Raw genomic sequence first — 27,689 nt, forward strand, 5'->3', positions numbered from 1 at the left:
GCGAAAGAAAACTGAGGCACTGCTAGGTTGTTAACTAGGTTGTAACGAGGCATGAAATTACTAACAATTAATGTTATGATTGACAGTCTTTTCCAAAAGAATAAGCCTTTTGGTCAGATTTGGTTGTGATTGTCCATATTGTGGAGTAATTTGCGTGTTGTTGTTTTTACTTTTCAGTCGTTGTGTTTTAAGGCCTGACCGGTTTGGTCTGGGAATGTCGGAGTGGAAAACTTTTTATTCTTTGTCATTGAAGGAAACACGACTTCAGTCTTTATTGATCTGGAACCTGATATATTTACTGAACTTGTGAACTTTATTTCTGCGTGAAGGAATCTGTGATACCCCGTCTGAAAGGTAAGTATTGACGACAGTTCTAGTTAAATATAAATGAATAATCTTCTATATTTCAGTTAAATTAACTTTGCTTAGTTTGAGTTTTTTTAGTTAAACCGTTCCTTTTTAAAGAGTTTCTTTGACTTATTTATGTAATGTTCACCTCGCTTACGTCACAGCTGCTCGTGCCACAGTTTTAGTGTCTGCACCATAGACATAATATAAGGATTGACGCCTCATGCACCGCTCTTGCCTATTGTCGCTGACGAGATTTAGGGCGGCCATCTTGGAGCGGTACACCACTCCACTCAGCGAACGAACTAAATCATTATTGATATAAATTTGTTATAAAAGTATTACTGATTTAAAAATTAGGTATCTTTATGTTATTAAAGTTAAAGTTTAAACAGTAATGATTTCTTGGTTAATGTCAAGTTGTCATAACAAAGACATTTTGAATAATGTCAACTTTGTATTAAAAGTGTCATAATTTACCGAATGACGCTTTATGACAACAGTCATAAATATTCATGAAGGCTTATTCATGTTCATGACAGGTGTTATGTCATGTTTATGACAGTGTCATGATAGTCTTATTCACCCCCCTTCAAATAAAGTGTTACCAAGTTTTCTTCATCAGTGACTTTCTCATTGCCACTCTCCTATAAAACTTTGACTGTTTTATGAAGACTCCCATCTCAGCTGCTGAAGCTTGTAACTCTTTTAGTCAGGTGTGCTGGTGGCCTCTCTCACTAGTCTCCTTACACGGCCCCCTCAGGTTGTGAGGATGGCCTGATCTACACAAATTTACAAATGCTCTACAGTTTTTCATTTTCTTGATGATGGATTTAACTAAGCTGGGGTAGTGGGGGTTCTTAGGGCCTTAGATATCTTTTTATATCCATCCCGACTTATACTTTTCATTAACATTTTCTCTGATTTGCTTGAAGTTTTTTTAATCTTCATGTTGTAATGATACCAGGATATGTGTTTATACTAGATTCAGTTGAGACACTCACTGCACTCAGGTGATCTCCTTTCCACTCACTGTGACTCTAGTAACATTAATTGGCTGGACCTTTTATTGAATTGGCTGAGCTACTTTAAAGGGGGTGAATATGTATGCAATCACTTATTAACTTTTTGCTTTTTTAAGGGGTTTGTGTGGTTGTTTTTTGTTGTCAAAGAAGCCAAATCTTGCTTATCACAAAAGCCAAAATACTGACCATGGTGATGGCTGTTGTGGAAATTTTCCTATAACAAAGAGGAAAAATTGTTTCAGAACCCGAAGAACCAGAGAAAGAATATATTCTTAATCGGTGTTTATTCGAAGTCTCTGCTCACTGATTGCAGTCAGGAGAAAGAGCCTCAAGCAGAACACAGCTTACAGTTTTATAGGGAGAGTTTCATTCCATTCACATAGTTTGATAATCGACCTGGCCACAGGACAGACAGCAGACAGCAAGGACACGACTTCTTTCACTAGGAGCCATGAGCGATAAAAAACAGTTCAATGACTTAGTTGTAATGCACATTAAGTCATTACTTAATTAGCCTGTGGCATTCCTTCAGAAGTCTTTTTCATGCATCACACAAGAATCATAATACTGCTTTGCATTGATTCAGTTAATAATCATAGTAATCCTAAAATTTTCCCACTACATGCTGCAAATCATACAGAGGCCTCAGTCCTCAACAAGCTGGGACTTGTTGGAGTCTCGTCCTGTTGCGTCCTACAGTCGCTTTCCTGTCAGATCAATATCAAAAATGATAATTAATTTAAAAAAAAGTTTTAAAAAATTGTAACTGAGGGTGAATACTTTGTATATGTTCTGTATGTTGTCCTCCAGCTGCCAAAAACATCACAACTAAATACTGTAGGTAAGTTTGATCTAACTATGAACTTGTTTTTCTTTTTTTTCTGAACTTTCTGTCAATTTCTAGGTAGAAAAATGCCGTTTTCCTTTTGATCCCAAACTCTGACATGGTTCCTAAATAAGAAGCCAAATAGCTGAAAGCTTTGCTTCCAGTTGATCTTGTTCAACATGGATATGTCCTGGTCAGAAGAATAGATGGAAGATAAAAGTACCTCGAGGAAATCCTCCGCGGTCGGGAGGTTAGAAAATGAATGTCAAAAGCCAACTTGGTTTTGATGGGAACCAGTTGGTCCTTCCAGTGAAAGGTGACAAGCTGCTGTTTGAACAAGCTGTAGATGTTCTTCAGAGCAGCACAGAGAAGATCAGAGTTGTTCTTTTATGGGACAACAAGGATCCAGTCAGCCTTGATCTAACAGAGGCACTTCTACAGTGTCTTCAGTACATTCATTCTTTCAGGTATGTCGATTAAACTATCTTCACTATCCTGTGTTCTGGCTTGTTAGTCAAGCTAGCTTTTGAAATATCTGCAGTTATAAATGTGAATAACCATGAGGTTGAAAATCATAACTATTAGCTATTTGCAGTATTTTTTTTTCTCAAGCTGCCATGAACACTATTAATTTTTGTATTTGGTTTTTGAAAATGTTTGATACTGTTTGTGTTTTCTTACAGTTTCAGGAAGACATACAGAACTGGTTCTGGAGAGCATCAGAAATACAGCTGTAAGACATTAGAGGCTGAAGAACAAGAACTTCTGTTAGACTTGATGCTGAAAGCAGCATCTAACCAAGGAGAGCTTTTCCCCAGTGTACTCGATCAACTTCTCACATTATTTTCTGCTCTCAATGAGAAATATGACATCTTACTTGAGTTCTATCAACGTGTCAGATCTGAAAGTATTTCAAGTGTCATTCCAATATTTAAGCCACTTTTCCAATCCAATTCTGAAGTCTGGTCCATTAAACTGTCAGAAGGGAAAGCCACTCTCCTACTGGAAGCTCTGAAACTTTATCCTGGAGAGAAGGAGATTCAGCTCAAAGGTTTTTCGCATACAGAGAGTGAAGTGATGACTTTCCTCCAGTGTTTGCCTCATATCTCTCAACTAAGGTAAGTCATGTTAATTTCTACAAGTCTTAGTGATTTCAGTGTGATGCATCATGAACAGCGACGACAGCAACCCACCCTATTAAATTACGTGTTAAATCAGTTCATGTTTTCCGTCCAGGAGACACCAGTCAGTCATTTCCTGTTGGAGAATCAGGGAGAGATTCTTATGTGGGAGTTGAACAAAAAAAATCTATTCAGTGCCGGGACAAAATGTTCTGCAAACATTTCTGCAAAAACTATATATTACAATAATATTCATGCTGTCTTGTTACAACTGTGTCACATACACTACTCACAAAAAGTTAAGGATGTTTATCTCTTAGATAAATTCCTGGTAAACATAAAAAGTTTATGCTACATTGATCATAAAAATAGAAGCAGCAAGTAGAAGCAGCAATATGGATTTTCTCATCTCAAAGAATATATTGAAACAAAAGCCATGATCAGTGGTAGGTATCAAACCAAGTGAACTGACAAAGGGCAAATTGTTGTGCAGACAGCAGTGAAGACATAAAAAATAACCACACATGGAAAATGCATTCAAAAACAGACTAGCGATTGTTATTTTTGATGGCAAGTACCAACAAATAAAAACAAAAGTATCTAAGGTCCTTGCTCCAGAAATTGGGCGCCACCATTGCCGTCACGACTGCTTGCATGCTATTGACTCATTTGTTCACTAGGCGGCACATTTTCAATTCACTATTTTGCTCCAGTCTGTGTTGACAGAAGGGTTCAGCATTATGCTGCACAATATCATAAGACAGGTTTAAATCTGTATGAATCATAGAGTAAAAGGGAGACAACTAGCAGCAAAACAGTTGACTTTCCATTCAGAGGGGCAGTGGTGAAGTAATGTCACCATTTGACCGTGTGAATGTGATCAGTACTGGTCTGCTATGTTACACAGACAGTGTGATGTAGCTTGGAGTTTGTGTGTGGAAAGTAATCCTCCATGACGTTGTTTGGGGAATTGTCACCGTTTATGGCACAGATGTCAAACTCCAGTCCTCAAGGGCCGCTGTCCTGCAACTTTTAGATGTTCCTCCGCTGCACCACACCTGAATAGAATAATTAGGTCATTTTCAAGGCTCTGGAGAACTGATCTACACAAGGAGGAGGTAATCAAGCTACTTCATTCCAGTGTTTTGTACTTGTGGCACATCTAAAAACTGCAGGACAGTGGAGCTTGAGGACTGGAGTTTGACACCCCTGGTTTAAGGCTTGGACACATCTGTATGCTTCGATGCAGTTTTTGATAACTTGAACTAACTGTTCTGACAGATTCTGACGTTTGCATGTTAAAAGCTTTAGGAATAGTTTGTTCAGATACATCGTGTGTAAACAAGAAAAATGGTGGCTTTGATCCAAAATGGCCGACTTCCTTTCCGATTCCGATTGAACCAGGAACTTTATTGGTCGATTTATGGAATAAACACCTGTTGTGGATTTTGCTGTTAAGCTTCTTGTTAGAGAATAGCAAGTTGAGCAAAGAAAACTGATACACTGAACATATGCTTTCAAAAGACAAGGTCATATTAAAATCATCTGTAAAGGTCATAGGTCATTTTAGGTTCATCCTGAAACTTCACCTGAACGCCAACTATCCCTAACTTTATAATAGTGCATGTATAATTAGCTTTATTGTCCAACTGATCAAGTGGAGCTTGAACAGGAATTTCATATTGGGACAAAGACTGCGTTCAGCCTGAAGTGACCCAATTCCAATTTTCTTGCCATAATGCGACCCGGATCTGATCTTTTAAAGACGGTCTGAACAACACAGGTTGGATTTTTTTTTTCATTTTTATGCGAGCCAGGACAGTTGGTAATCCGATACCTAGCTGATCTTTTCAGATGTGACCTGAATCTCAAAGGCCTGGTTGCTTTCATCTGACCTGAATGTCATTGATACTTGACAAATGTCACTGCTCTGCATTCTGATACTTGCAAGCTGGAAGAAAAGCAACAACCATGATGGACTATAATAAAGATGAAGTTGTTAATATACTGGGTCCAGTCGGAGAACAACTTCAAATGTCTAAGCTATGCTCCACCATGAGCATCCATGTAAACTTCAGCAAACACTGAGCTCTTCTTCTTTTTTATGTTGGCGAAACATTGAGCACTCTCTATGTGTGACCTTGACATGCCCTCTACTGCAGTTGCAGGACACTTTCAGGTCGTTTGCATTTCACACTGGAAAGCACAGATATATTTGGAAGTGAGTACAACCACGCTAAAAATATCCAACTGACAGAAAATTGTAATTGGGTCACTTCAGGCTGCAGTGTGAATAGCCTGATAAATTATGTATCATAATTTGTTCTGGCAATATTGGATTGAAACCATTCTGAAAATAAATAATGTGAAGAATGAGCTGGTGTTCTTTTTATTGACTAGCAAACATCTTGTTAAAATTGTTAGTGTTTCTATTTTGTTACAGTTTTGCTCATCGGACATCAGACGTATCACATCAAACCAAGTTCTTGAGGATGTGCATAGCGAAAGCAACAGAACACCAAAACAAAGAAGAGATAATGAACCTCTTAACATCCATCTGTTGTTATGAAACTTTTCCCATCAAAGACCATTTAAACAGTGACGATTATAATGAGGACAACAAATATCAGAGTGACTTCCTGCTGCACCTGTATTCCCAAGTGAAAGACCTTCAGGATGAAAAAGGTCTGAGTCTCCTGCCGTCATTATGGTCAATTTTCCAGGTGGTGCCATTATTATGGGTCATAAAGCTCTCAGATAGAAAGACCTCCATCCTCCTGGAAGTGCTGAAGCTCCAATCAGAGAAGAAACCAGTTCAGCTGTCAGACTGCTCACTTGAAGAGAGTGAAGTAAGGAGTTTTCTGCCATGTCTGCCTTATATTTCAAGGTTAAGGTAAGTGTAACTTCTGTTATTAAAGTCATTTAGGACACTATTTTACCCCAGGATAAAACTAAAAGCACTAATTGGTTAGAGCAGTTCTACTACATGGGGGAGACCATTTCAAGCAAAACTGTTAAAGAAATTACACTGATATTGTTCAGTCCGATATTGTTCTTTAGTTTTTACCTGTTTTATTCCTAAGTTGCTTGTCACAACCATGATGTGTCAACTCCATAACTGACAGTTTACAAAACTTTGATGAAATTTTGTGAAATAAAAGCTTAATTTTGGTATAATGTAAAGATTTCATGGACCTGATGAGCTACAATATGGCCTCCTTCAGAATAACATCATATAAATTGAGGTAGTTTGGCTTTTTTTCAACTCCATCAGAGTTTCTGAGACTCTTTCAGTGAAATTCTTGTCAAATCTCACTTAAATGTGCAACTAATTGTAACACAGATGAGAAGGGTATTTTATATATTAGATGAATGGGCCAATAGGTTCGACTATCGGAGCATAGTGGGGTGTTTAAATGACACACAAAGGCAGTTAAATGAATTTAAAAAAACAACTGGCTTTAGTAACATAAACCATGAAATTAACAAACAATTATACAAGACACACAATTATTAAAATAAAATTACACACAATAAAATACAAAAAAAAATAATACAAATACTTGGCCAAGTGCTAGTTCTCAGTTTTGAATCTTTTGGGTGCACCCTGGTAATCTGAATTCTAAATCGTAATAGGCAACAGATCAATCAATTCCAGTTCCAATTAGGTTCAACTCAACACCATTCACATGATGAGAATTTCCTACACAGCAGTTTGTTACAAAGTACCAAATAAAAATCAGTCCAAAAGGTGAGATCAGAAATTCCAGGATTAAACAATAAAAAGAAAAATGTCAGTCAGTGGTCTCACTCATAACCAACTGTGTGTGAAGATGTGAGTGGTACCGGCCTACAACACCGCGGGGTGCAGCAGGACTCCAAATGGAAAGGAAGGAATCCAGGAATCCAGTTCTTTCTAAGTCCAGGTGGGAAGGCTCGCCATCAAAGTCACAGGAGGAATCCACCTCAGGAACAATCCAGCATAAACAAAAAAAACCTGACCTGTCAACAGACAGGACCAGCAGAATCATAGGATTTTATTAAACTGTTCTAGCTTTAATCCTTAAATCATGTTTCTGTATATTTGACATCAATTACTGTAAATTACAAAAGCATTTCTTCAAACATTAAACATTACATTTTATCCAAAATCAGTAAAAGTTTACATTTTAATAATCAAATAGTTCAGATAAACAATATTATTCAACAAAAATGTGATAAACAGAACAAAAACCCAAATGAAAGGCACAGAATATGCTCACCGATCTCAATGCGACACGTTAGGGACAACAATATGGTGGCTCTCAGTCCGGACCCGTGAGGCACTAGATAGTGTAATAAGGCATATTTTCCATGCTTTAGCCTTGATAAGATGAGCTATCATTGTGAACAAAGTAAGAATATAATATAAATTAGGTTTTACCTTCAACTGAAGGGAGAACCAGATGAACTTAAACCGTCAGCCTAGTAGCCGTTAGGGCTAAACTAGTAGCCGTTGGCCGTTAGAGCTAACGAGTCAGCTCTAACGGTGTTCAGCAGAAAAAGTTAACTTGTCTTTCCTTTTCTTTTTTTTCACTTCACGCGTCCAGCTTAGAAGTCGGATGATCTGGGAAGGCGTTTGTTTAGAGTTGTATAACTGTTTTAAAACAGAGACTCTCACGCTGCCCAGCTTAATCGTTTCCGGATCTCTCTCGCTTACACACTCAATGCTGCGGAAGGGCGGGTCTTGCAGCGGCAGTCTGAATTCTGATTGGTCTAAACTCACTGGAAACTAAGCTTCCTATTGGCTAGGTAGACCACCTAGCTTCCCTAACCTCCGTTTCTTAAAGAGGCATCCACATTTTATGTGGGTTACATAATTCATTTAAATGTATTTTACATGAATTGCATTACTTCACATGTACCAAGTTTTTCTTTTTACTCACTAGTTTATCACCACCTTCAGTTCTGTGTCAACTCCGTCAGATGGACTTTTTGTTGTTTTTGGTTTTAAATAATATTTCTTTTGTTTCTTGAGAAGCATTTGTCTGTAAAATGGACTAAAATATCACTAATAGGGTCATTAAAAAATATTTTATATTTATTTTTGTCAGATGGTGATGACAAAGTTCTGGGTCAGGTCGATTAAAAATGTAATTTTTAAAAAAAAAATATTGCAACTGGAAGCCTGTACCTTAGCATCTTCACATTTCCTAAACATTATTTGTCATATTTGGATACATAAGGTTGAGAAATAATAAAAATAAACAAATAAATTGGGGAAAATTAAAACCCATTTTGTCCTTATTCTCAAGAATCAGTCCCTCAATTACTTTGAATCAACAGTAAGTGAGAGTGAAACAGCTCTGAGGTCAAAGGACGGTATGGCACTGTTCATATTAATCATTGCTCTCAACCTGGAGTGTAGCCCAGAACACCACTTGGGCCACCAGGATTCAGTTCAATGTGACTTTAGGCATTGAACTGAGTGATGATCCCCATGGGCTGTTTAACTTTTCTGTATTCAAACTTTATAAAGCACAGCTTACAGGTGAACATGGATAAATGAGATGCTGCTGAATGATTGAAAACAACCAGTAGTCCTATTTCAGAATATTAAATAGTTTCATACACAAACTTATCAAAAATGACCAAATTCCACTATGAAGCTTTTCTGTCCAAACGCTGCAAAAGACAGACGTCATTAAAACACAGCAGTTTTACAACACTGCCCAAGGTGGCTGGATGAAAGAACTGGTTATAGGTTAGTGAAGCTGGTTAATGTGTATTTTCTTTTTTTTCCTTCTTTATGTCGAACTTTCCTTGAAGAACTCTTGCGTCCATCAGGGTGTGTGTGTGTGTGTGTGTGCGTGTGTGCACGTGTGCGTTTGTTTGTAATACCTTGTGGGGACGATTTTCCTGACATATGCTACGTTGTGGGGACCAATTGCTCCTCGTGGGGACCAGACCCTGGTCCCCACGAGGACCAGGGTCCTCGTGGTCCTCGTGGGGACCACGAGGACCACGAGGGTCCTCGTCCAGGGTCTGGTCCCCTCGTGGGGACCAGACCCTGGTCCCCACGAGGGGAAACCCTGTTTTTGGGTCAGGGGTCAGAGTTGGGGCTAAGGTATGAATTGAGTTTTGGTTAGGGTTAGGTATGTGATGGTTAGGGTTAGGAAAAGGGTAAAGGTCAGGTTTAGGCTGTAGAAATGAATGGAAGTCAATGGAAAGTCCCCACAAAGATATCAAAACAAACTTGTGTGTGTGTGTGTGTGTGTATTGAATTGCATTGTTTTGAAGTCAGCTCAAAGTTTTTGTTTTTGTTCCAGCTTCACCCATCAGTCTTCAGATGTCTCAGAAGAAACCAGGTTCTTAGTGAATCTGTTCTGTGCAGCAGCAGAGAGAGAACATGAGACAGGAGAGAAGATATTGGAGCATCTGGCATCAATCTGTGCAAATGAGACATTCATTTCTAATAATGACGATTTGGATGATGATGATGATGATGACATCAAATATTGTTGTGACTTCCTGTTGGATCTGAGCTCCCAGGTGAAGGACTGTGAGACTAAAACAGGTCTGAGTCTCTTTCCATCATTACAGTCAGTTTTCCAATCAGCTCCTCCAGTCTGGATCATAAACCTCTCAGAGAGAAAAGCCTCCATCCTCCTGGAAGTGATGAAGCTCCAATCAGAGAAGAAACCAGTGAAGCTGACAGGCTGCTCACATGGAGAGAGTGAAGTGAAGAGTTTCCTACAGTGTCTGCCTTATATCTCACAGCTCAGGTACAGTCATGCAGTCATTTACCTACTAGCAATGTTTATACTAACTATATATTTTTGATTAAATGAACCCAAAATTTTATTCCACAAAGATTAAGTGACATAGATAATTGATCTACATTATGTCAATTGTTCCTTTTTTGTTGTGATATAAATAAATAAAATACTGTGTCAGGAACAGAGACCAGAAAAATATGGGCAAATAGGAAAAGAGTCCAATGTAGTCCTTTGGGTATTTGTAGTGTTTGTTAATATTACAGAGGAAAAAAGAGAACAAAAAATAATAATAAAAAAATAGTAATAATAATGTGAAAAATTACAGTTCATAATGAAATAATACTACTAAATCAACTAATCGTGAAGTAATAACAATATTAACAATAATAAATTGAAGCTTCAGAGGTACCCACTCAGCCTCCAAAGGATGAAATACTTAAGCTATTATCAGTGATGATGATAATAATAATAATAATACATGAAAAAAGTAGAAATAGATCAATGAGCACATGAGAGGTGTAGACCTTCATGACCAAAACCCCTCAAGGTACAGAGTCATGATGAGGTCCAAGAAGTGCTGGTGGCCCATCCCAAAAGCACACGTGTAAATAGGTTGATGGTAGTTTATGAGGTTGGAGTTTATCTTGTAACTGGTGGGTGAGCGATTTGCTCATCATGGGTTGTTCATCATGTTATCTTAAGCAAAGGTTTGGCATAAGGTCAGTAGGTCATGGAAATAGATCTCAAATGGACACTTCTCTTCAAGTTATGACAAGATGTGACCAAGACACTTACTGGTCAGTCAAAGCAAGAATCGTTTCCAGAGATGTTGCTTTTGCACCACCAATGCCTTGGAGAAATTCAAGGCTTTATTGCACATTGAGTGCTTCAAGAAAGAACATGGAAAGTAAGGAGGGGATGAAATAACCCAAAACTGAAGAATACCACACTGAGAAAAATTTGACCAATGGTTACTTAAAAAAATTGTGGCAACAAAGTGACACGTAATATAATTGAATAGAATTTAAGTTCTACAATTTTGATTAAAAAGTATTGAATATGTTAACTTAACTTAAAAAAATGAAGTACATCTTAATAAAAGCAACAGCTGAAATGTGTTTGATTTATTAATATCAATGCAAATGATCATTTATATTGCCCAAAAATATTTAGTAAATCCAAGTCAATTTTACAAGAAAAACTAATTTTTATTTACCAAGTATCTGAGCAAAAATGATGTAGATTTATTAAATATCTGGGGAAAATTTAATCATATTTACTAATAATCTAGGTGAAATTAACTTATATTTATTAATTAAATGGGTGAAATTGATTTACATTTACTAAACATCAACATAAAAATTATTTGGGTTAAGTAAATAATACAAATAATATCAACTCATATTGTAGCACATTATTGGTTAATTCAACACATTAAAACTGTTGTTCTTATTAATCTGTAGCTAAAATAATTGATCAATTTTAAGTTTTTATTTGTATCATAGCACTTTAAATCTATTCAATAATATTGAATGTCACTTTGTTGCCATAATTTTTCTGTGTCTAATTTACACAATATCCTGACCAAACTTGAGTGGTATCAAAAAATAACAAATTACAATGCATAAAACAGCAGCAGCATTTATTTGTGCAATTTTATAAAACGTGTTTATCCAGCACCAACTAGTGCAAAATTCCTAAATACAACAATAAAACAGAGAAGGGACAATATATATCAGTATCAAGTCAAAAACATAGTGCCACTCTGCTCAAAGTATAGTTAACATGATTTTTTAGAACCATCACATCAACATCAACGTGGACTCAGTTAAACTTGCTTCAACAATTTATCAATCACATAAGAGTTCACTTTATGTTTAAAGTGAACTCTTATGTTCACTTTTGTGCTCTGCATGTTTAAGGCATGCAGAGCCCAAAACAAGTATGCACATAAAACTTACCTGGGGAAAACACATGACAAGATGTGAGAGTTGGGCGAGACCTTTGAGGCATAAAAACTTCCATTTTCTTTTTTTGTATGTTTATGCTACATCTTGTCACTGTGTTGGGGCCCTTGGCTCCGTGACACTTACTTTCCTTTTCGAAAAATAAGTTGAAAGACAGAACTGGAAAAAACATATTAAATAAAGTGCAAATGAAACACAACAAAGTTTTCCAGCCTGCAGATCATCACCCTTCAGTGGTGAAGCCTGCATGGACTCTCCAAAAAGGCAATAGTGGATGCTCTATGCTGTATAAAAGGGACAAGGGTTCATGTGACAGACCTGAACAGATCCAAGCCATATAACAGGCACATATGAGAACAAGGGGTCAGTCCTTAGAAAGGGTGGTTAACTGTAATGTACTGCAAGAAAAAATACACATGCAGAAATCCACTGAACTGAAAATGACCCTAATTTTAACTAACTTCACCGAGCATTTCACAAAGTTTTGCATGTTGGTTTTGACAATGACTTGTCTATTCCCTTTTGTTTAGCAAGGGTCCGTTTTCTTAAGCCAGTAGTTTATTCCTGAGGCTGTTCACTTTTGGGGAGAGCTTTGAACTATCCAGCCCGAGGAGAAGTTTCTGAAACACTTCAAACGTGTATCTGAGCTCCTTTGGATAGGCGAGATTCACAGCATACACCAACCCAACAAGCAGGGAGCAAGCCCTTGGAAAGTTACCCAGAGCAGTTAGAATTTTCATGCCGTCCACCACGATACCGATGTCTGGATCCTCTGACGTGTTAGCTTTGATGTTGTAGATCTTCAGGCTTTGAACAGCAAGGTCCTGTGACACACTGTCTTCATCAGCATCCTGTAATAGCAAGAACATTGTGCATATCAGACAGTGCAGCCAAAGGAGAAGGTTCCATTTCCCAAATTGCTTGCAACTGTTTGGACAAGAAAATCTGGAGTTTGTCAGCCGTTGCTTGTAATGCACTCTATTTATGTCAGTGTTTTAGACAAATCTGAGATAACACAAAAAAAAAACGCACATAATTTAAAAAGGAAAAAAAAAATATATAAATCAATCATAATAATATATTATATTATAATCAATTATGCAATGAGGAGCTGAACAGTTACAAATATTTCTAAATGCAGTTTCTGAAATTAAATCAATCCATTACACTATTATTTCTTCCTGGCACTGTCTTGATTAATATCTTATTCTGCGTTGCCTCAGTCTTTCTGTAAAAATGTCTTTGTATTCACAAAGCAGCGTCTTGGCCATCATTTCTTAGCTCACTTTTAGGGACAAATTGCCAAGACTTAAAAAAAAAAAAGTTATGGTTAGGTAAAGCATTCTTAGGAAAAAAAATACATAAATTACTGACAAGTTTTAAATTATGCCAGTTGGTGAAATCAAATTGAGATAGCATTCTGCACTAGCATTTAAAAATTACTTAACGGAAAATAAGAATTTAAACACACTTAACAGAGGACAATGATATACCTTGCCAAGAACTACTGGGAGAAATACAGTTATGACTATTTTGTGATTTGACTTTCCAACAAATAAGTACAAGAGATGAGAGAAATCACCTACTTTATATTTTAACATCTAATTCAACTTACATCGTACTCTTTTAAGAGTTCATCTGTAGATTCCCCAAGGTACATCATCAAACATCGAATGATAACATCTCTGGTCATGTTGATGTCAGGATTGCTTGGAGTCTGAAACGAAAAAAAGAAACACCAGGTGGTTTATATTACTGTTAATATTGAGTTCCTGTGCCGTCTTGGGGACCAGTGTAATAAAACACTACTCATACAAATTCTCATGTGATTATTTCATATTCCATTTATAAAGACAATCACAGGCTAACCTCCAGTAAATTTAAGTAATGATATTCCAGAAGTTTAAACACAAAACTTTGAGAATAAAATATTAGCAACGATAATGCTCAATGAAAGATACCTTGAGTAGGATAGCCTGCAATCTCAACCCCATGCTTCCGCCCTTCGAGTGGAAGAGGTTCAGAAGTCGAGGAGTATATTCATCCTGTTTGGACATGAACTTTGATTCAAGATGCACCATTGTGATTCTGTGAAACTCATCCTGGATCTGAAAGACAAATCATGAAACCAGTTTTAAAGCATCAAATATTACAAACATACATACTGTTCTTACGACATTTTTCAAAAGCAAGAAGATGGATCAAATTTGATCTATAAAAAAGATGACAGTAACGCAACACATTTTGTATCAAATTGCTAAATGCAGAATCACAAATGCAATCCTTCACATGGACTAGGAATATTTCTGATTGGCATGCACTTACAACTCTCGTGAGATGTCTCAAATAGAGCGGGCCATCTGGCTTTGATGTCCTCTATACTGGGTGATTGGTTGATGATTTCGTTTCTTCTGTGTGCAAATGTTTTGGCCATTTTTTCTTTTATCAATGCGTTGTTGTCCTTTTTCTTTACTTCAGTAAGCAACAGAATTCTCTCTTGTTCTTGACTTTCTTCATCCTCTCCAGCCGGGTAAGGAGGAAGGAAGTTTATCTCTGCTTTTCGAGGCTTTTTAACATTCTTTGCAGACTTCTTGTCCGCAGGGGTCTTGCGTTTTAGTGCATTGCATAACACCTCAGGAACACCGTAGCCTCTGAGTCTGGTGTGATAATTTGACATCTTGTATTTAAGGCTTTGCTGCCAGCCATAGTAACCTGCAAAGGAACCGGGTTCCTTGAGACAAGGATATTTATTGACAAGTGCCTCAGCAACATCACTTATCTGTGAACCTGATGGATAGGCTGTATATACAGTTTCAGCCAGTTTCTCAAGTATGTCTGCCTTGATCTTAGAGGTAGTGAGAAGTGTTCCATTCTTCTTGTAGTCCTCATTGCCTCTTTCAAGATACATCTCAGTTTCGTATGCAAACTGCGGAATGGGGAACTGCTTTGGCCATGGCTGACAGCGTTCTGTGGTACTGTGCCCAGACAGGATAATGGTGTCCTGTGAAGAAGATGTTCCAGCAGATGACTCTGCATTTGATGCAGTTGACTCTTCAAACAATGCAGAGTCACAGTCAGTGGACTGTTGAACAGAGGAACTGTCCAAACTTTCATGAGCAAGGGCAACTGTCATATAGACATGGCTGGGTTTGCCCACGACCAAATGTTGCGTGTTGTAGTCTGTAATGTTTTAGTAGATTCCCTTTTGTTGCAGACAAAGACTTGCAGATCTTACACTGCCACCCCATAGGCCAGAACCTAAGATAATAAGAAAAAAAAGGTGTTTTTAATTTAGTGTATAACTAGTAGCCTACATCACTAATAGATCTAGTAATTAAATAATGTGCCAGGGCTGAACAACTAATCAAAATTTTATCAAAATTGCAATACAGCCTACTGCAATTTTCAAATCACAGGAGGTACAATATTTCTTACATTTCGTAAATCTTAAAAAATTATTTTAAATGAAATGTTCTGCTGCAAAGATGTCCTGGCCTACACATCCTAATCTAGAGACTTAAAAAAAAACATCCGTTACACATCCCTGCAAGAATCACGCCATAATCATCTTAATTTTTTTAATGAAAATAAGAAAACAATTATACAAAATTATATTTCCCTCAGAAATTGCAAATCATTTCGCAACTGTAATGTCACTGAAAAGATCATCACAATTAAGTTTTTTTTTTTAAATCATCCAGCTCTATAATATACCAACTATGGATGAATACCTCATCCAAACCCACTTCAAAAAATGAACTATCGTTTTAAGATGTTAAGACAAAAATATGAAACAGATTTTAAGGTAATATGCACATCAACAAATGCCAAAAAATAAATATTAAAATCAAAGATGCCCAAAACGGACTAAGGAAACATTTCTCTCACTCTCTCTGTGGCAGCTCAGAGTCAGTACGAAGCTACATACTGATTTCAACCCAACATTCACAGACGCATCTCACTGTAACTGTTTATCTGTCAGTGTGAGCTGCAGCCACAGTTTGAAAGCATAACGTTTTTCCGAGAAAACGGGAAAAATGAGGAAGCCGTTTGTGCCAACTGAATGTAACTAACGTAATGTTAATGGAGAGCCTCAGTGAGAGCCGGTGAACTGGGGTTTAGCAAAACACCAGCCATTGTGCTCAAAACACGCCAAATTAAAAGAAGAAAGAAGAAACAGCGCACTTTGTCTGAAAATGTAACTATGCAAAACGGCTGATTTTTCTTTCGAAATGTGTAACGTTATAAAAACTGATTAGAAATCTGCTTTTAACATGCTACTTGAGTAAAAATGTTACTTAAGTACATTTTAATTGTAAAAACTACATGCAGTAACTTTAAACGAAACTCCTGAGTTGATTAGCTCATTGATTATCTCACCGTTGAAAACAACGTCTGTTCCTCCATTATGGTGCCCAAACATGCTAGCTAGCTTGTTAAGGTGGGGGAGGGGAAGCTTGGGCTGAGGCCAAGAAACTAAATTAAATAAAAGAGTAGCTTGTATTCTACGGCCACTATATAACGGTATTACGTTAGTCACATTAAATTGTGACATTGAGACTACTTTTTCAATCATTGCAATGCATTTAGTCAAATCAAAAACGACGTAGACTGACTTCGAATCCTTCACAATATAACTTAATTGACTTGCTGTACAGTAAAGTTGCCATGTTTGCTAATTTGCAGTAACTTAAGACAATGTTTAACTGCTACAGACACTTGAATTGTTTAACTAAGAACACTTAAAACATGTCTTACCTTTAAGCGAACGGTAGTCCACGAAATGCTGAGCAGACGCGATGTTCCTGTGATGAAAATGCCTTGGGCGGGAAAAAGTCAAGACCTCCCAAATGAGTAAAATTTATCAATTTTCTGCATTTTTGACTTTACCAATGAAAATAAATAAATAATACTTATTGTTTTTTTGCTGATTATATTTAAATAAAAACAGAGTAAAATGCAATTAAAAAAATATTCAAATTTGGTTAATTCAGCTCAGTGAGATTCAAAACTGCACACAGTCTTTTTTATTATGTATAGTTTGCTCTTATTTATTTAGTAAATATTACTTAACCCTGATCACACTTTTTTCAGTGCAAAGTCACCAAATGGTGAGAAGGAGCCAAACCTCTGGCCTTTGATTCCAGGCCTTGGGGTCTGGTATCCTGTAACTTTCAGGTGTGTCCCTGGTCCAACACACCTGAATTAAATGGATCATCTCCTTTTTTTTTACATTATATTTATTGAATTTTTATGACATAGAAGAAAAACAAGTGATAGTGATACACTTAATACAGATTCACATTAAATAACTCAGTCCCCGAAGCGCAAAAAAAAATAAAAAATAAAAAAATAAAATAAAAAATATTAAAACTCAGCAATCTCTGCACAGTTCTCTTAATGTCCTTTGTAATGTTTCAGAAACTTGATCAATGGTGACCATGTTTCTTCAAATTCCGCTCCCTTTCCTCTGACAATATAAGTGAGTCGCTCCAGAGTCATACATGATGCCATATCCTTCACCCACATGTGGTTTGATGGTATATCCATGTTTTTCCAGTGTAAAGATATTAGTCTCCTGGCCTGCAGGAGTCCAAAGTCAATCAATTTTAACTGTCTGGAATTAAAAACACAGTTCTCTGGATAAATACCTAAAACACACATTTTGGCCTCAGCAGATACATTGACTCCAATGATCTTTGACAAAGTTTGCGTAACCAAGTTCCAATATTGTTGTAATTTTGGACACTCCCATACACAGTGAAAAAGAGTACCCTTTCCAACCAAACATTTACAGCAGATATCTGGGATGTTAGGTGCCCAGCGGTTCAGTTTGACAGGAGTTATATAAGTTCTCATCAACCACTTGTATTGAAGGAGTTTCATCCTTGTATTAATTGACTGCTTTTGGGCTTTTACGCATGCAGATTCCCAGTCCGCTATCTTCTCGGATGTCAGATCTCCATGCATCCAATCTATCTGCAGTGGATTCCTTATCATGCACTAGTAAAGCTGCATAAAATAAGGAAATGTGACCTCTCCTCTCTAAATTTTCTAGTATAATGTTCTCTAGGAAGGACAGTGGTGGTTTAGATTCAATCTGTTTGTGTTTTGACATAATAAAATGTTTAATTTGTAAGTACTTATAAAAGTGTTTCTTTGAAATGGTATATATTTGACATAACTGCTCGAATGTAATGCTTATACAGATCTGCCAGTTTCTGTACACCTTTATTTGACCAGATTTTGAAACCTCCATCAGCTCTTCCTGCCTTAAAATATCTGTTCCCCCAGATAGGTGAGAAAGAAGAAATGGAAGGGGTATCTCCAATATATTGATGGGTTTTATACCAAACATCAATTGTATTTTTTAAAAAGGGATTTTTTGTCATTTTTATCAATTGTTTTGGCCTTGCGGAATACAAATACAAATTTAATCTAAGGTTTGTTACTAATTGTTCAATTCTTATCCATGCTGGGGGCATTTCGGTTGAAAAGTAGAACATGGCTGAACGCAGCTGGGCGGACCAATAATACAATTTAAGATTAGGAAGTTGTAACCCCCCTCTCTCATATGGCTGGTATAACAAGCGAAGTCTTAATCTAGGTTTTTTATTATTCCAAATAAATCTACTAAAAATACTGTTTAATCCATTAAAAAATTGTTTTGGAAGAGGCAAAGGTATTGACTGAAAAAGATACAAACATTTTGGTAATATATTCATTTTGATCATGTTTATTCTGCCAATCATTGATATGGGCATTGTCATCCATTTATTTAGTGACTCGTTTACTTCACTGACCAGAGGATCATAGTTTGTTGATACAATTGTTTTAATGTCTGGGGTTATTTTAACACCAAGGTACACAAATCCTTCTCTTGCATTGATAAATGGGGTTTGTATAACCGGGTTTAATCTTTCATCCCTGTTCAAAAATAGAATAGAGGACTTTGAATCATTTATTTTGTAGCCAGAAAACTGACCAAACAACTCCACCTGTTGCATTAAATTTGGGATGCTAATGGACAAACTTGTCAAAAAAACTATCAGATCGTCAGCATACAATGCCAATCTATGCTCTTGGTCTCCCAACTGAATGTCAAATAGATCAGTTCGCATTCTTATCATCATTGCCAAGGGTTCTATAGCTAAGACAAATAACATTGGGGATAACGGGCAACCCTGGCGAGTGGAACGTTCTAATGTGAAGGGTTTGGAGGCTAAGTTGTTTGTCCAAACACTAGCTTCGGGAATTGTATACAAAAGCTTAACCCATTTAAGGAAATTGCAGCCAAATCCATATCTCGGAAGAACGTTAAATAGATATGACCATTCAATTCTATCAAAGGCCTGACGGGCATCAAGTGATAATAAAGCCGTATCTTTAGCGTCAAATTTCTCATGAATTATATTTAGGACTCTTCTTATGTTGTGAAACCCTTGACGTTTTGGTACAAAGCCATTTTGATCGTTATGAATTAAATGTGGGATAAAGGGGTCTAGTCTTTTTGCTAAGGCTTTGCAAAGTATTTTAGTGTCCACCCCCATCAGACTGATTGGTCTAAATGAAGAGCACTCCTCGGGGGGCTTACCAGGCTTTAACATCAGCACGATCATTGCTTGTCTTAGAGTAGGTGGGAGAACTTCATTTCTAAATGCTTCTTCATACATATTGAAGAGCGGGACTATAAGTTTTTCTTTGAAAGTTTTGTAGAATTCAATGGGGAAGCCGTCTGGCCCAGGAGCTTTACCACTATTGATACTTTGCATGGCCTGTGAAATTTCTTCAATCGTTAAGTTTGTATCCAATTCCTTTTTTGTTTCTTCTGTGAGTGTCTGAAACTGAAGTTGGTCTAAGAATATATCTTGTTCTTCCAAGGTGTGGCAGCACTCTGATTTATATAGTTTCACATAGAATTGCCTAAAGCTATCGTTAATCTCAGATGGATCTACTGTTACACTGCCAGAGGGGGTCTTTATACTATTAATTGCTCTTTCACTTTGTATTTTCTTAATTCTCCATGCCAATAGTTTCCCAGCTTTCTCTCCTTGATCATAATAAGATTGTTTTAACCACATTAAACTTTTTGCTGCTGCCTCATAAGATAATTTATTATATTCAGTTCTCAAACGTAACAATTCACTCTGCTTTATTTGGTCGACGTCGGCATTTAAGTCTAATTCCAAAAATTTGATTTGTTTATCCAAAATTTCCATTTGTTTCTTATGTTGTTTGTTTTTTGTACTTGTGTAGCTAAGAATTTCACCTCGGATATATGCTTTAAATCCTTCCCATCTCACTGAGGCGCAAGTCTGATCCGTATTTAATGCAAAATAAGTATCTATCTTCTCCCCTATCAATTTGACAAAGTTTTGATCCTGTAGCCATTTTGCTTGAAACCGCCAACGGGGTGGATTATGCACAAAATTTTCCATGTAAATATTCAGTGAGATAGCTGCATGATCACTGATCACTATACTGTCATACTGACATTGTTTGACCCTTGATAAAAGTTCTCTTGAAACAAGAAAATAATCTATACGTGAGCGGGATTTATGCATACTCGAGTGACAAGAGAATTCTATTTTATCAGGATTTTGTTCTCTCCACACTTCCACCAAGTTGATATCCAATATATATTGATTTATTAATTTTCTAGTTTGAGTTTTATAAACATCTGAGCCAATTGATCGGTCAATATTTGGTTTTAGAGTGCAATTAAAATCTCCTCCAATTACGTAAAATCCTTGAAGAGTAGATATAGTAAGAAACAGATCTTCAAAAAATTTTGGCTTATTTTCATTTGGGCCATATAAACTCACTAAATTTAAAGTAAATGAGAAAATATTACCCTGCACAATTACGTACCTACCAGCTGGATCTTTTATTGTTTTTACTATTTGGAATGGTATGGTTTTGTGGATCAAAATAATTACGCCTCTTGCATAATTATTATATGATGCATGTATCACATGGCCTGGCCATCTATTTTTTACAAACTTTATCTCACAATCTGTTAAATGCGTTTCTTGAAGAAAAATTATCTTTGATTTAAGTTGCTTAATCCTGTTTATAACCTGTTTCAGTTTAGTTCGTTTCCTGAGTCCCCTCACATTCCAGCTTGTAATTTTTATGTAAGAGATATTATGAGTATTAACTTGTTCCATACTTTGTTTTTTCCTGGAATATTAATGACAATAGATGATGCTGAGTTAACGTAAAATGCACAAAGATTTGAGTAAAATAAAATAAGTAATTAAATAAGAAAAGAAAACCCTGAAAATGACACATAACCCTTAAATTCCCCCCTCCCTTACTCAGATTTACCTTAATAAATTGGGGCTTATGCTAATCCACAAATAAGAGGAGTAGCTGAACTATGAAACCCACTTCAAAAGCAACAGTGGTGCCCGTGAACCATACACCATAATAAAACATTAATACAGCAAACCCATAAGTAGCCATAGATTCCCTCTTCTGAGAGGCGCTCAACCAAAAATATTTCGTATTAATATGACCTACATAGCCAGCAAGTACAAACTGTTAGAAGCGTTATATGAACATGTTGAACTATCCTGCATAAGAAAAAAGTATACATAAAAGTCACTCCGTAGCTGCTTATGACTTATACATACATCAAAGATTAACTTGATATTATGTCAGCTGAGGTAGAGAAAAACAGCTATCAGTTATAAGCAGCTAATTTGGTGGTTCAGGAATTGAACCGCTCACCAGTACAGTCAGTCCTGTCCAGCGTGTGTGCGGAGGAAATCCCCAGCTTCCTTAGGAGATGAAAACAACTGTATCTTCCCCTTGTGGAGGATCCTCATTTTGCATGGGTTATACTGAAACCCGCGGAACAGTCCTTTTTCAGCAAAAGCTTTCCTGATATTATCGAACTCAGCTCGCTGTCGGATGGTTTCTGCTGAAAGATCCTGAACGAAAAATTTTTTATTCCCAAAAAACATTGAATGGCTGACCTCGGCACCATTCAATGTTGCGTTGTTTTGTAGAGCGGAAAACAAATTCCCGATCTTGGAAATTCAGGAAACGGATGAGGACGGCTCTGTGCTGGTTCGGTTTTGGAGGTGCTAGGGTGCGGTGGGCCCTCTCAATGATGAAGGATCTATCGGTCTCCAGCCAGCGCGGCAGCATCTCCCGTATAAACTCAGCGTTCTCCCGGAGCCCAAAAAGGCGCAGGTTCTTCCTTCGGCCTCGGTTCTCCAGGTCGTCGGTCTTAGCTTCCAAGTTGGATATTCGCTTCAGAGCTTTGGCAAGATTAGCCGTACTAGTTTCTAAGAGTTCCTCCGCCGTAACAATTCTGTTTTCAGCTTCCTCCAGTCTAGTAGCATTAGCAGCCACATTTTGCTTCACCTCTGCTATGTTTTTCTCCAAAGAGGCAATGGACTTCGTCATTTCACCCATACGGTTATCTATGCTGTCCAATTTGTTTCCAAATCCACCGAACTCTGAATGCAACGACCGAAGTTCAGCTAGCACTGTGCTAAGGTCAGACATGCTATCAATGCTAGCGGCCCCCTCTTTGTCTTGATCTGCTACCGAAGTATCAGTTTTAGCTGATTTTTGGGAACCGCGTTTTCGTGTGAAAATATCACAGTCCTTAAGAGTGGTCGATTTTGACATTTTCGGGTCCAGATTACGTTTCTAATCCTGGGTTTTTCAAGGTTTTGGTGCAGGTCTCACGGAGCATCCACTTTAAGCTGCCATCTTAGTTCGCGGCTCCACAGCGCCCCCGGATCATCTCCTTAGTATGCAGTCCACTTCTCCAGAGTCGAGAGACAGCAGGCGCAAATCGTGACACCGCACCTACTACTGGCACTTCCGGTGGCAGGTGTGACACCTGCCACAAGTGCCACTGCGTTCGGGACTAGCTGCCAGTGCTGCCGCTGCGTTCGGCTGACTTCGGCTGACCTCGGCACCTCTTACTGGCACTTCCGCTGACACCTGCCACAAGTGCCACTGCTTTCGGGACTAGCTGCCAGAGTTGCCACTGCGTTCGGCTGACTTCGGCTGACCTCGGCACCTCGTACTGGCACTTCCGGTGGCAGGTGTGACACCTGCCACAAGTGCCACTGCCTTCGGGACTAGCTGCCAGAGTTGCCACTGCGTTCGGCTGACTTTGGCTGACCTCGGCACCTCGTACTGGCACTTCCGCTGACACTTGCCACAAGTGCCACTGTTTTCGGGTCTAGCTGCCAGAGTTGCCACTGCGTTCGGCTGACTTTGGCTGACCTCGGCACCTCGTACTGGCACTTCCGCTGACACCTGCCATTAGTGCCACTGTTTTCGGGTCTAGCTGTCAGTGTTGCCACTGACTTCGGCTGACTTCGGCTGACTTCGGCACCTTCCAAGGGTTGCCACGACCTCATACTGGCACCTCCCTCGCCTCACGGACCGCTCTCGCCTATTTTTGCTGACGAGATTTAGGGCGGCCATCTTATAGCGTTCGACCGCTCCACTCAGCGTTATATGTTTAACAGGCACAATGACGTATTTGAACATTTAATCTTTCATAATACGCTGTTTTGTTACTGGAAACCTTATACATGCAGCCATATTTATAAACAGTTGTATTTTTAAAGTATTTTTAATTGTATTATACATACTTCAGCATATTTAAATATGCTTAGTGGGGAAAACAATAGAATAGGAATAGAATATTCTTTGGTGACAGCTTCTGTGTCAGATTTAATATGAATGAATTTATAATGAATGAAAATAATGGTGGATCTGTCACAAAGTATTGCATTTCCTCTTAAGTATTCTGTTCCCTTAAAAAAGCAAATATGCCCTGGTCTATTTTTTATACAGTCTCAAATTTCAGTTTCCAATAAACAGCCTCAGTGAAAACATGTTGACAGTTGCCATAAGCTGTCACTTGTGCCACGGGCTTCTGGGTAAGGTGCCACTTGTTCCACCTTACCACTGGGTAAGGTTGCACAAGTAAGGTGGCCATGGGTGCCACAGGCTGCTAACCTCATTCTCTATCTGTTTCAGACAGAATGTAGCATATGAATAACTTTAGTTCAAACAAATAGAAATAAAATATATCTTAATTACAACATAATTCTCATACATATTGAAATATACAGCCGGTGTTCAGACTTAAACAGAGAAAGACAACTCCTGCACTGTCAGATGGGACCTCTTCTGCAACAGCTGATAATAGCTACCACTAGGTACCTACCACTACAACTGACACTCGGTCACCATGGTATGTCAGTGCTGACAAGCTCCTGTCAATTCCGGATTATAATTATTTTCATACAATGACCTTAATATAATGCTATTGATTATTAAACCGGGTAAGTTCACTAATATTGACTTATTAGTTAATATTTGTGACAGTGGCAACATGAGATATTGACAATTCCAGAGTGACATTATGTTCAGCATGGTTCCATGACGGTGCACAGGATGTCATAAGTTATAGTGGCTGCCTGGTCTATTATCTAATAGACCAGGCAGCCACTATAACTTTCATTGTTTTTTGTTAAGATAATGCAATTTTTTAAAAAAGAAATATGTTATCATAATTTTCCAAAAATGCCTGTTAACCATTTTTAAATAGTTATTACTTGTTTTTATTTATTAAATTTAATCCCCACTATTTTTCATTATTTGTCAAGTTTATTACAGATTTGTGTGGCATAAATGAAGGTTGCTTCTCTGTGTTTGTTTCTGGTTCTGTTCATTGTCTTCAAAGTTTTCTTATTCAAAGATGAGAAAATGACTAAAATCTGAGCTACAAAATGCATTTCAACAGCATTTTCAAGGCAGCAGGAGGACTTTCACTTTCAAGTTAAACCACCTTCAAATTTTTTTACACCAATATTGAATATTGATAAGTCAAAACACAAAGTATTTACACCTCAAAAAATTTGACAATGTGTGAATCCTAAGCAGCATTAAGAACAAGATTGTTACATATTTTTGGAAATAAAAATTACTTTGGGTTATACTTAAGATGAAAATGCTTTTTTCAAAGAAAATTGTGCTGCTTACATATGTTATTTGGCAGATATGTTTCAACATTTTTTCAAGTTTATGTCACAAAGTATATGCATAGTAATTGATTTGTCAATATTTATTAGCCATTGTATGTAAATACTTTAAACAGCAATTTGAAGTCTACTGTAAAATTCATGTTTAGTCAACGTGTGAATTTACTACATCAGGATAAAATAACTTATCATTCCTCCATGAGAAATTATGATCATTAAGCTTAAATTTATTTTCCAAACTTTATTAATTTCTACAATATACATTATACAGAGTCTGATTATTATTACTATTATCCAGTTGCAACATTTGGCTTCCTGTTGCACTATGTCAGCCACTGTTCTGCAATATAAACATGGGCAAGGGTTGAATGTCATTTTGATTAAGTAAAAAGTCCTATTAACTATCAGTGATGTGTGATTAACCAGATGTGTCCTTGAACATAGTGACAGGTTCCACTGTAATAGTGACACTTTATAGTATATTCAATTGGCCATCTTGCTTGAATTAAACTCAGTCAAAAATATTCAAAGTGTTAAATGGATAAATAACCAATTACCATTTAATTTTTTTTATAAATACGCATTATAAGTAACACGTTTTCAAAAAACTGTCATTGCCATCCCCCAAAACATCGGCACCAGTTGTGACAGCTCTGAAACATCCTGGACACCTAACGGCAGCTCTAGTGGAAGCCAGACTCAGCTGTTACAAAGGTGCCGAAACCAATGGCATCCCTTATACCTGCTGTGTATTTGATTAATACAAAGACGAAAGGAGTCGGCTGGATTATTCAGATGAACTTTAGTGAATAAATAGGATGAACGAATCATACATGATATACAAAACGTGTAGGAATTCAGCTAACATAAGTATTTCTGCGAAAAAAAACTCTTATTAAATTCTGTCTTCTTCGTCTGTCTTTAAGTTCTTCTTCTACTAGTAATAAAGCATCATGGGATATGTAGTCCATTTGCCTAAGTCAGTGGCAACACTGACAGCTAGACCCGAAAACAGTGGCACTAATGGCAGGTGTCAGAGGAAGTGCCAGTACGAGGTGCCGAGGTCAGCCGAAGTCAGCCGAACGCAGTGGCAGCACTGGCAGCTAGTCCCGAAAGCAGTGGCACTTGAGGCAGGTGTCAGCGGAAGTGCCAGTACGAGGTGCCGAAGTCAGCCGAACACAGTGGCAACTCTGGCAGCTAGTCCCGAAAGCAGTGGCACTTGTGGCAGGTGTCAGCGGAAGTGCCAGTACGAGGTGCCGAGGTCAGCCGAAGTCAGCCGAACGCAGTGGCAACTCTGGCAGCTAGTCCCGAAAGTAGTGGCACTTGTGGCAGGTGTCACACCTGCCACCGGAAATGCCAGTAGTAGGTGCGGTGTCACGATTTGCGCTCGGCAAATGTGTTTAACATGTAATTTCATCATATACAGGACAGATAAGTCAAAGATGGACATCATAGTGTAGTTGTATTTGTTCAGTTCAGATAAAATCATCTCTAAATGTTTTCTTTTTGCAGATCTTCTTGGGATCAGGATGATGAGAGTTATGATCCTTTTGAGGAAACCAGGTTCTTAGTGAATCTGTTCTGTGCAGCAGCAGAGAGAGAACATGAGACAGGAGAGAAGATACTGGAGCATCTGGCATCAATCTGTGCAAATGAGACATTCATTTCTAATTATGGAGATTTCAATGAGGATGATGAATTCATCAAAGATCATTGTGACTTCCTGTTGGATCTGAGCTCCCAGGTGAAGGACTGTGAGACCAAAACAGGTCTGAGTCTCTTTCCATCATTACAGTCAGTTTTCCAATCAGCTCCTCCAGTCTGGATCATAAACCTCTCAGAGAGAAAACCCTCCATCCTCCTGGAAGTGATGAAGCTCCAATCAGAGAAGAAACCAGTGAAGCTGACAGACTGCTCACATGGAGAGAGTGAAGTGAAGAGTTTCCTACAGTGTCGGCCTTATATCTCACAGCTCAGGTACAGTCATGCAGTAATTTACCTAATTGCAATGTTTATTCTAACTATATATTTTTGATTAAATGAACCCTAAATTTTATTCGACAAAGATTAAGTGACATAGATAATTGATCTTCATTATGTCAATTTTTCATTTTATGTTGTGATATAAATAAATCAAATACTGTGTCAGGAACAGAGACCAGAAAAATATGGGCAAAATAGGACGAGAGTCCAATGTAGTCCTTTGGGTACTTGTAGTGTTTGATAATATTACAGAGGAAAAAAGAGAACAAAAAATAATAAAGGTAACACTTTATTTGACGGGTATTGAATAAGACCGTCATGACACCCACATAAACATGACATAACACCTGTCATGAACATCAATAAGTCTTCATGACTATTTATGACTGTTGTCATAAAGCGTCGTTCGGTAAATTATGACACTTTTAATACAAAGTTGACATTATTCACAATGTCTTCATTATGACAACTTGTCATTAACCTCGCCAAAAATGTCTTCGTTATGACCACTTACCATTAACTTCACCAAAAATGTCTTCGTTATGACAACTTGTCATTAACTTCGCCAAAAATGTCTTCGTTGTGACAACCAAGAAATCATGATCTGACATAATTTTTTTAAATAAAAGTATT

General features: G+C 37.7%; 2 protein-coding genes and 1 long non-coding RNA gene across 3 annotated transcripts in view; 1 reads left to right on the plus strand and 2 right to left on the minus strand.

The window, feature by feature from the left end:
• Window positions 1-27,300, plus strand: LOC148156465 (uncharacterized). Its single transcript, XM_088010363.1, has 6 exons — window positions 1-354; window positions 2,278-2,666; window positions 2,883-3,317; window positions 5,764-6,213; window positions 9,629-10,084; window positions 26,586-27,300. The coding sequence occupies exons 2-6, from the start codon at window positions 2,458-2,460 to the stop codon at window positions 27,106-27,108; spliced, it is 2,073 nt and encodes a 690-aa protein (XP_087866489.1). The 5' UTR covers window positions 1-354; window positions 2,278-2,457; the 3' UTR covers window positions 27,109-27,300.
• Window positions 12,103-15,898, minus strand: LOC148156466 (uncharacterized). The gene is made up of 4 exons (XM_088010378.1): window positions 14,378-15,898; window positions 14,007-14,153; window positions 13,661-13,762; window positions 12,103-12,896 (listed from the first exon to the last, which is right to left on the minus strand). Exons 1-4 carry the CDS (start codon window positions 15,176-15,178, stop codon window positions 12,591-12,593), a joined length of 1,356 nt encoding a protein of 451 aa, XP_087866504.1. The 5' UTR covers window positions 15,179-15,898; the 3' UTR covers window positions 12,103-12,590.
• Window positions 23,832-27,689, minus strand: part of LOC148156467 (uncharacterized) — a 261,721-nt gene continuing 257,863 nt past the window's right edge. Inside the window, exon 2 of the long non-coding RNA XR_015764651.1 lies at window positions 23,832-24,238. This is a non-coding gene — a long non-coding RNA (uncharacterized LOC148156467). The remainder of the gene's footprint in view (window positions 24,239-27,689) is intronic.

The sequence above is a fragment of the Poecilia mexicana genome, unplaced genomic scaffold (assembly GCF_051168715.1).
Source record: "Poecilia mexicana isolate PSO_F unplaced genomic scaffold, ASM5116871v1 scaffold_11, whole genome shotgun sequence".
Taxonomy (NCBI): Eukaryota; Metazoa; Chordata; class Actinopteri; order Cyprinodontiformes; family Poeciliidae; genus Poecilia; species Poecilia mexicana.